The following is a 10,134-nucleotide window of genomic DNA, read 5'->3' as shown; positions in this document are numbered from 1 at the left end:
ATACAGCCTCGTCATTGGTAGCTGTATCATACTCTCCCTCTAGAGCATGTTCATTAGACTCATTATCACAAGTTTCTGGTTCTCTTATTGGTGAACTTATCTGGGTTGGAACATGTTCCGATAAGATCACTCCCTCTGTGTCTATCAGATCGAAATCTCCCTCTGTCTCACTGCTACTTGGTTCATTAATTGGTGGTAAATTCATTTCTTCTTGAAGACTTGGCAATGCAGTTGGGATTTTCAATTCGATGCTTGGACTAAATATGACATCTCTAGATCTTTCGGTCTTTTTTCCATTCCAGATGCGATACCCATCGTCGTTATCGTATCCAATAAGTCTGCCCTTAATAGCTTTCTTCTGTAGCTTCTTCCTTTTCTGCTTAGGAATGTGGAAGTAACATTCACTACCAATTACACGCAAGTGAGAGATCTTAGGCTTCTTGTTATGCCAAAGCTCATACGGTACTTTCCCTGCTTCCCTAGTGGGTCCAGTGCGATTGAGAACGTAAGCAGCTGTATTAATAAGCTCTGCCCACAAGGCTTGTGGAAACTCCTGTCCCGAGTGCATGTATGATCGAGCGGTTTCTACTAAAGTCCTGTTCTCTCGTTCTGCGCACCCATTTTGCTCAGGGGTGTATGGCATCGTGAGTCGCTGGATTATTCCCTGCTTGTTAAGAATATCTCGAACAGCTTTATTGTCGAACTCGCCACCATTATCGCTCAATAATGTTCTAACTGTATGTCCAGCGTTTTTAGCTTCTTTTAAGAATTGACTAAGCTTGTCCTTTACTTCACATTTGTTGCGAATGAAGAAAACGTGACGAAACGCGGAGTAATCATCTTTAAAAAGAACAAAATAGAGATGTTTGCCATAGCTCTCCGGGAATGGTCCGCATACATCAGCGTGTACCAGCTCTCCAGGCATATTAGCTCTTTCTCTCTTGCCAAACTTCAGTCGCTGTGCTTTACCATAGATGCATCCTTCGCACTGTATATCACTCTCTAGATTTAGATTAATCCCCAGTTCCCTCTTAACAAGATCTTTAATGTACTTCTTGTTCTGGTGACCAAACCTCTCATGATATAGCTGGAGTAAGCATGATGGATCAACAGCATTAATTTGTACAGGTTTACTTGGTAGAACTGTCTTCATCTGTAACTTATACAGTCCACCATTATGTTCCCTGTTACCTACTGCAATAACCTGACCATTTAATTCCAATCTGCACTCTTTAGTTGTGGAAATAAATGTACTGTTTCGCAGTTTGTCCTGTGCAGCTAGCATAGATAGCAGATTTTTCGTTAGTTTAGGCACGTACCAGACATCACTTAGGGTAAGCTTCATAATTTTGCCGTTAACATTTGTTTCAACCACCACAGAACCTTTCCCTTTTGCAGGAACTACGGTGCCGTCTGCCGTCGTTACGGTGTGGTTCGACCCAAAGTCCTCATAATTTATGAATATATCTTCCCTATTGGTTACGTGAGTTGTGGCACCATTGTCCACATACCAATGTTCTGCATCTTTATCCTCTGAGCAAGTATATATCATCAGCGTAATATTCTGCACTTGCTGCTTCGTCGACGTAGACTGTGAAGGTGGTTTCTTCGGTCTGCCATCTTGGATCCACTGCTTGCAGTTCTTGATGCGGTGTCCCTTTTGTGAACAGTACCTACACCTCAAATTCTCGTCTCTGGATTTTATTTTTAGCTGCGGCTTAGAGGTAGAGGCGAGCACTTCTTCAGTCTCTTCATTATGATTACTAAGTGCCCTCTCGTACCCACAGAGTTGTGCTGTTAGTGTGTCTATGGTCCTCTCCTGTTTGTTCAACAGCATCCAGCTGGATTTGAAGTTGAAAAATTTTTCATCGAGGGAATCCAAAATTTTACAAATCAAAAACATATCTGGTAACTTCATATTAGGATCAGTCTTCAAAATTTCGGCATTCAAATTGTTCCAGATGTTCTTCAGTTTTGACATCATTGTCGACACATCCTCTGAACTATTTTTATAGCTGAAAAACTGCATGCATAACGTGTATGCGCGATCTTCGGACTGTCCATCAAATAATCTATGAAGTTCCTCCCAGACTTCATGTGCTGTCTCGAACCTCATGACTTTCATCAGCGTCTCTTCGGTCATGTTACTGGTCATTATGAGCAGGGCGTTGCTGTCTGCCTTCCTATACTTCAATAACTCTGAGTTATAGGCCATCACTGCACCATCGCCTGTTCCTAAAATCGGCTTCCGAAGCTTTCCTTCTGCTGCCTCCATGGCGCCTTCTGTGCCACGCAACATTACGGAAACTTTATACTTCCATGTAGCCCAATTTTCACTGCCTTTGAGCTGACCGATTTGAATTTTAGTTGTAAAATTTTCCATATTGACGGGAAAGATTTTCCGCTGGCCCGTAACCTAATGCAGATGCGTAATTTGTGGAATAAAAATCCTCCGACGTCAAATGGATACTAAAAGTCTTAAAGTCTTCAAGAGAGTCCAATTATATATTTAATTTATAAATTCACACATAACAAGCTTTTTACAACAACAACTGACATTTTTTTTTTTTTAACACACTTCTATCAATTTTTCGGCTATGTACATACCTAACCAAAGAGGTTGTACATACAATAATAGTTTTATGTAGGGAGTACCAACAGTTCTTATGGCTGACTTGTTAGGGATAAAGTTATTTGACGAAATGTATAATATTCATAAAGATGAACTTGTCTGAATATAAAAAATATGTCAGCAAGTAAAGCTGTGAAATGAATTTTAATAATTTTGATGCAATTTTAACGGACAAAACGAATTTAATAAACGGAGTTACACACGCACGACACAGATTACTCAATATTAACCATGAACATATGAAATCTACACATGAAATCACCCGATGTTTTTTAAATCAATTTTTCATATATTTCCGAACTTTTCCTTTTCGCAGGTCAAATCTTTACGTTTCTAAACGATCATTGAAAGTGTCAACCAACCATAACACAACAAACGTCAAAACGTGCGTATAACCTCAATTCGTGTGTTGAAGAAACGTAAATATTTTAAGTATTTGTGAAATATGGATGATTTACAGTTAAATATATCGGTACCTAAAAAGGTAAGTACTTAAAATGATAATTCAATTTTAGTATTCTTTATAGTTTCTGTGTTAACTAGTTTGTTTTGTTAGGATAAGAAGAAACCTAGTGCTCCTCAGAAGAATGCGGGGGAATACAAGTTTGTATCTAACCCAAAGTTCACTGGTAAAACTATAGCAAGGAAAAGGCCACAAAACTTGGCTCAAGTCAACCGTGCAGTCTTAAAAAATGCAGAAGGGCCTCCAAAAAAGGTTGCAAAAGTTCAAGCTCCGGCTGAAGACAAATCTGATGATTTAGGTGCTAAATTAAGAGATTTAAGTGAAAATAAGGGTAAGTTTCAAGGGAAAAACTATCAAGACCTCAGTGACACTATACAGTTGAAACAAAACAAGCCTAGGAGTGGTGGTTGGATATCTTCTCTTTTCAAAAATAATCCGCAAGTGCCTCGTATTGGTCAGCGGGCTATCAAGCCTATTGTGGAGCAGGTGTTTGCTGGCAAGACATTCTCAGACTTGGATATACACCCACATAGTGTTGCCAACCTGCAGCAGAACATGGGTTTGAAGGAACTTATGACAGTACAACAGAATGCAATACCGGTTATATTGCAGGGGCGAGATGTTCTCATTAGGTGAGTTCATATTTTTCATCCTACTAAATTATAAGTCTTGGAAAGCAGAATGCGGGATAAACATTATAATTGCACAATAATTTTTGTAGTTATTTTTTATTATGCAACTGAAATATTATGAAATACTTAAGTAATAAATTGTTTATAGTTACTGCATGCAATAAAACCTTATAATTTATCAATAATTTGATTATATGAAAATGCATATTTTTATCATTTTAAAAACCAGGTCACAGACTGGGTCAGGCAAGACGTTGGCATATGCTCTGCCAATCATAGAGGGGCTACAGGCCATCAGACCAAAGATAAACAGGAATGATGGTATCAGGGTCATAGTGGTGATACCAACCAGAGAGCTTGCTGTTCAGACATATGAACTTTTTATAAAGTTAGTTAAGGTGATACACAATTTTTTTTTTTTCTATAAAATTGTTTGAATTTTAGGAGTCAAAAATATACTTTAGTTTTTTACATTTTATAATTGTAAGAAAGAAAAATTGTAAGGCTTTTAATAAAATTGAAAATAATTTTAATACTTTTTAGCCATTTCATTGGATTGTTCCTGGCTTACTAAGTGGAGGTCAAAAAAGGAAAGCAGAGAAAGCTAGATTAAGGAAAGGAATTAATATATTGGTTGGCACCCCTGGACGCATCAATGACCACTTAAGACATACAGCGTCTTTTAATTTTGCAAAAACAGGGTAAGTTTTCTAGTATTTATATTTATGATTTGTGTATTGAAATCACATGTAGGCCCCTGCAGGCTACAGGTACTTCCTTATGTACTCATCGCTACTTCGCTACTAATATTCTAAATGCGGAAGTAACTCTGTCTGTCTGTCTATCTGTTACACTTTCACATCTAAACCACTGAACTGATTTTAGTAAAATTTGGTACATAGATAGAGTTGACCTTGAGAAAGAACAAAGGATAGTTTTTATCCCGGAATTTTGAAGAGTTCTCCTGGAAACGCGATATTACCGAAATTGACGCGGGCGAAGCCGCGGGCGGAAGCTGGTCCTATATAAAGTTGTATGTGTTATATAAAGTCCATATAAAAATAATGTAATAATTTTCTCAGTTGTTTAGTTTTGGATGAAGCTGATCGCCTACTAGATATGGGTTATGAAAAAGACGTAGCAGCTATCGTAAAAGCTATTGAAGATCACAAGAAAGCAGCAACGTACGATCCTATAGCTCTTATGAAACAAAACGTTGTAAAGAAAATACCTGATGAAGAAGAAAAAGAAGAACCTAGTCTTAATGAAAGCAGTGAAGATAAAACTGATATAAAACATCATCTGACTGATGTGTTTTTGTCTAAGGAAAAACAAACTATTTTATTGTCTGCTACACTTACAAAGGTATTTAAAAATAAAACTGGATATAATAATTTTCAACAAATAATACTATCACAATAGTTTACTAAAGTTAATATTTTTTTCTAGGCTGTTGAAAATTTAGCAGGAATTACTCTAGTAAATCCAGTCTTTGTTGATACATCTGAAGGTAAAGCTGTTATAGCGGATTCACTTAAGACTAATGAAACCACTCAAAGTAAAAATGCTAGTCCAGTAAAGAGTAACCCTGAAGCAAAAACTGAGCCAGAAAAACTAAAACCTGAAAAATCTAAACCTGAAAAGAAAATACAGGAAGATTCTGAGGAAGAAGTATTGTCTCAACCAGAAGTAAAGAATACAGAAGCTAGAAGAGGTAAGTTTCTTTATAAAATCGTCAAAAATAATGCTATCAATCGCACACGTCAGCACATTTCATTGGTTGTTATTATTTTAGGGTTGAAAGCATTCACAGGCTTAAACCATCAAGACTTGTTCAAAGCTGAGAGTGCTTCACAAAATAACGCAACAAAAGCCAGCGATGTTCCAAAAGACAGTGACGACAGCAATGACGATGATAGTGACAGTGACTCTGACTACGAATACTTCAAAGCACAAAGACAACACGAACTTAAACACCCTAAAGTAGTGAAGGAGGAAAAAAGCGAAGATGGTAGTGACGATGACGAAAGTGACGCAGAACAGTCACCGGCTGTAAATACCTTTGCCGCAGCTGTCAAATCTGCCGTTGGTGAAGATGAACTAGTACTACCAGCGACAGTCAATCAGACCTTCCTTGTAGTCCCCATGAAATTAAGGCTTGTCACACTTTGTGGCCTTATCGTCGAACACTGCGTAATGAACAAGAAAGGCGGCAAAATGATCGTATTCGTGGCTACATTGGAAATGGTCGATTATCTTTCTGATTTAATAGAAACAGCCCTAACTGGTAAAGAGGCTAAAGTTAAAAAGAAAAACCAAGATAAGAGTAAAAATTCTAAAGCAAAGAAAAGAAAAGCTGGTGATGATGATGATGAAGACGATGATGTAAGTTTAAGAAAAACAATGTTTAATGCAAACTACATTACTTCTGTAACTGAACATTCTTAAAATATTTTTTAGGGTAATAATTCATCGTCTGATGATTCAGATGATTTCAAAGTGGAATACGAGGAGCCTACCGAAGGAGGTCTGGTGCCAATCGACCTGGATATGTTTAGCTTACACGGGTCTATGCCACATGAACAGAGGATGGAAGTTTTCAAACAGTTCCGTGCCGCTAGGAATGGCGTTCTTATTTGCACGGTAAGTTCCCTTGACCATGTTTTTCTTTATATTTCTTCTTATATTTTGTTCCTTCCATGCCTTTTACTTCATCATTTTTGATTATTTCATCATCGTCTTTTGTTACATCTCCACAGTTAATTTCGACTCGAATAATCACGCATGTCTTGAGTATTTTTTAATCGTGTTTACGCGTACAATAGAATTTCAATTTATTATCATCGGAAACGTGCTACCAGATTAATCATCACATTCTTAGTTCAATAATGGCGTCGGTATTCCCGCCACTCACCTTTGTCGCTGGCTATTGTGGCTCGGCGGCTATTAGCTGGTCATTCATCTAGCGCTGTGTGCTCCCACACCGCGCCACAATACGCCTCGATTATGTACAATTATATGTGTTTATTACATCTATCATCGCCGACATCGGTACCTTACTGTTACGGTAGGGATTCTAATTACAATTTTATTGTGTAAAATTGTTCATTTAATGCCGCATCTCGCACTAGGGCAAGGTTGATGCGAGTTTCAGTGGTTTTACATCGCATAGGAAAGACGGTGCTGTTGTTACGTGGATTTAATGGACCTAAGATGTTTTTATATAGGATTTAGTTTTTACTTATCTCTACCCTTTTCAAGTTCTTTTAGCTATGAGATGAATATTAATGAATGAGCCACAAGAACTAATACTCTATTAATGATGCAGTAAAAACTAAACGTCTTGATATTGCAACTATTCCAGGCTCTATAATTAGTAATTGACTATATGTTTGAAAGGGTTTTATTGCAGTTTCTCGAGGAGGCATTTGATCATTTGTAAATTTTCCACGGTTGGTCAGTGTTGGAGGTGAAGCGTAAAATAATTTTCTAATCGTGTAATTAGCCACGACGAATACGCTGTACGTGGTAGTGTGTTTTTAATTGCATTAATACAGCAATAGCGGCGGTGTAATGTCCTCTATAGTGTAGATAATGACGGCGCAAGGCGAGATGGTATCGGGTTTAATCTTGGTCGCAGCGGGCGGTAGCTACCGCGGCGGCGCTCACTCGCTTACGCGCCGCGACGCTTCTGTTTTGGGAGGCGCACTAAGTTTTGCATGCTTTTTAATGAATCCTACTTTCTGTAATTGAGGCTATTAACATCAAGAGCTTCCTTCGTTCTGAAAGATTGACCTACTAACCAAGCTGAAAAACGTTAAAAATTTTATTAACGTTTTTAATTTTTACAATTTATCAGGACGTAGCTGCAAGGGGTATAGACGTGCCTCGAGTAGACCTCGTACTGCAGTTCTGCGTTCCAGCCTCAGCTACCGACTATGTGCACAGGTTTGTAACTACGATCACCTACATATTTATGCTTTCGTCTGCAATAGAGTAAAATGCTACTTGGTTTGTACCCTATGTGGATTTACATAGGTTAAGGTAATTTGATACAAACTCACACTCATAGTTTGTGTGTGACAAACGTGAGAAATATGTATCAAATGTTCGATTGAGATTTGTAAGTTGACTTTGATTAAAAGGGGCGAGAATGCCTATTATAGGTAGGTATGTCGGTATAGCAAAAATGGTCCCCTTAAACGGTGGTTTATACAAGTAATCATGTGACTTACAATACAAATATTGTCCAGGGTGGGACGCACAGGGCGCGCGGCTCAAGTGGGCGCCGCTGTAATGTTCCTGCTGCCCAGCGAGGCTCGCTACATCAGACATTTGGAAGAGAAGAGGATAAGGTGAGTCAAATACTTCTTTAGGCTTTATTTCAGTAATATTTTTCAAGTTCATCTTAAAGCACGGTGGAGAAAATAATTATTTAAGGAATTGATAAGTTAGAAAATCGCTATTTTGATCTTCGTCAGAAGTCTTTTCCCATATAAGGGCTGAAGAATAAGATTTATCATATAAGAAATAGTTATCATAAACAATGTAAACAAATTATCTTTCTTCACTGATGGTTTGAAAATCAAATTCAATTGAAAATTAGGGTTTATTCTACAACATGACACATGTTCCTCATATTAATTAACACGCCAATTTTAGTTTCATTTGTTCCTAACTAGGTGTGTTAATTTGACCCACTTCCCGGTCTCCGATTGGGATGAAATTTTGCACACGTTCTGAGTTCTGATGGCAATACATGACTGGCGTGTTTTTTAGTTTTTAAAACTTTTGTTTTTCCTACAAACTGGTATTGTAAGCTTACATTCATATCGTTAGACTGCGGCAAGGCGACGAGTCTCGCGCGCTAGAGGCGCTGCGCAGCGTGGTGCCGGCGGCGGCGACTGCGCAGCGCGCGGCCGTGGCCGTGCAGGCTCGGCTCGAGCACACCGCGCACACCAACAGGGACTGGCTGCTGAGGGCCAGCAGAGGTTAGAAATACCACGAAATATAAATAGTAAAATGTCCTACTTATACCAAGAGTAGTCAATCCCTTGACCCCTTGATATTTTTTGGTAGATCCCCGATCTTGGGTCTACCTAACAAAAATATTATCTGACAAAATCATTTTCGAATTTTGTTCTTTTAGCTTAGCCTAGGGTTACTGGGTTGAGGAGGCCTTATGGAGGTAGAAAACTGGTAGGTACTCAGCTTCATCTCGTTCGTCATGAGCCTGTAAGCCGATCCCAACATACGACAAGGCTAAGCGGACGAGATGATCTTTTAAACATGTTTACCGATTTCAGGCTTTGCTTTGTGTATTATTTCTTCCCTTACAGGCTTCCTATTTAAACCCCAAAAAACATCAAAGTTTAAAAAAAAATTAAACGAAATCTTTTACCCTCTAGCTTACACATCATGGGTGCGTTTCTACGCGGGTTACCCCCGCGACGTCCGCGAATATCTGGACTCTAAACAACTGCACTTGGGTCACGCGGCCAAAGCGTTTGCTCTGCGCGACGCGCCCGCGACGCTCGCCCGGCGCGTGAAGTCCAACCCAGCGAATAAGGAACGACCGACCAATAGGTTGACTATACATGCAGATGAAGAGAGGAAGAGGCCAGGGTGAGTCATTTTAATAAGTACAACTAGTAATGGGAGGGGAAAAGTTGATGACTGATAATTTAAACTCATTTTTGCTTTTGTTTCATTTGGGATGCTATCGTTCAATATTGAACAGTACTTGAACTGGAACATATGTGAATAGCGGCTCAATATCGATGAAGAACAGTTGTCAACATCGAGCAATATTCTTAAATCAAAATGTAAATCGTCCACAGGTTCCCAAAAGCAAAGTTCAATTCATTCGGCAGTCGCGTAACGAAACAGAGCTCCATGCATACGGCGAGCGAATTCGATAGCGGCCTGCCCCCAGTCGACCAATCGCAACCCAAGAACAAGAAAAAGAAGAACAAATGACATTTAAATAACATAAGTCATGCGATTTAATATTAAAAAGGACCTTTGTAAATAAAAACCATTAACGACGCCGGTACTTATGTAGTTTCATTCGAACACCGTAATTGATCAACATTTTTGTTTTATTTATTCCCAAGAAGGTAACAAATGAAAGATGGAGCTCGTCCAAAATTCTAATCGCGAGTCGGCTAGAGTTAATGGAAGCGCGCCCGATGGCTACCGTTTTCATATTTCTGACTCACGAGTGACTCGAATGAAAAATGATTTTAAACCATTACCGTGCCCCGTCCGGCCTTTTGATATTTAATTTTTTTTCAAGCGGCCGTCATTATCGCAGAATGATTTGCGAATTTCGCCCCAGCTCGCGGTTTTTGTTTGTCTCTGAACGAGTTTTTTGTCGCTCTCATTTACCATGTTTTTATTGCTGC

General features: G+C 38.9%; 1 protein-coding gene across 1 annotated transcript; it reads left to right on the top strand.

The window, feature by feature from the left end:
- Positions 1-2,973: 2,973 nt before the first annotated feature.
- On the top strand, positions 2,974-9,782 carry LOC124641786 (probable ATP-dependent RNA helicase DDX31). Its single transcript, XM_047180010.1, has 13 exons — positions 2,974-3,116; positions 3,189-3,727; positions 3,957-4,125; positions 4,271-4,428; positions 4,810-5,092; positions 5,177-5,441; positions 5,523-6,112; positions 6,188-6,370; positions 7,587-7,675; positions 7,981-8,082; positions 8,567-8,718; positions 9,136-9,352; positions 9,568-9,782. Exons 1-13 carry the CDS (start codon positions 3,078-3,080, stop codon positions 9,704-9,706), a joined length of 2,925 nt encoding a protein of 974 aa, XP_047035966.1. The 5' UTR covers positions 2,974-3,077; the 3' UTR covers positions 9,707-9,782.
- Positions 9,783-10,134: the final 352 nt, after the last annotated feature.

This window comes from Helicoverpa zea, chromosome 2 (assembly GCF_022581195.2).
Source record: "Helicoverpa zea isolate HzStark_Cry1AcR chromosome 2, ilHelZeax1.1, whole genome shotgun sequence".
Classification (NCBI taxonomy): Eukaryota; Metazoa; Arthropoda; class Insecta; order Lepidoptera; family Noctuidae; genus Helicoverpa; species Helicoverpa zea.
The sequence above is the reverse complement of the archived record's forward strand: the minus strand, read 5'-3'. Positions and strand labels throughout refer to the sequence as shown.

Excerpts from the sequence above, each read along its gene's own strand:
- LOC124641786 (XM_047180010.1), top strand. The coding sequence starts at position 3,078 with ATGGATGATTTACAGTTAAATATATCGGTACCTAAAAAG. Across the intron at positions 6,113-6,187 it reads ATGATGATGAAGACGATGAT|GGTAATAATTCATCGTCTGA; the intron begins GTAAGTTTAAGA and ends AATATTTTTTAG. Across the intron at positions 8,083-8,566 it reads TTGGAAGAGAAGAGGATAAG|ACTGCGGCAAGGCGACGAGT; the intron begins GTGAGTCAAATA and ends TCATATCGTTAG.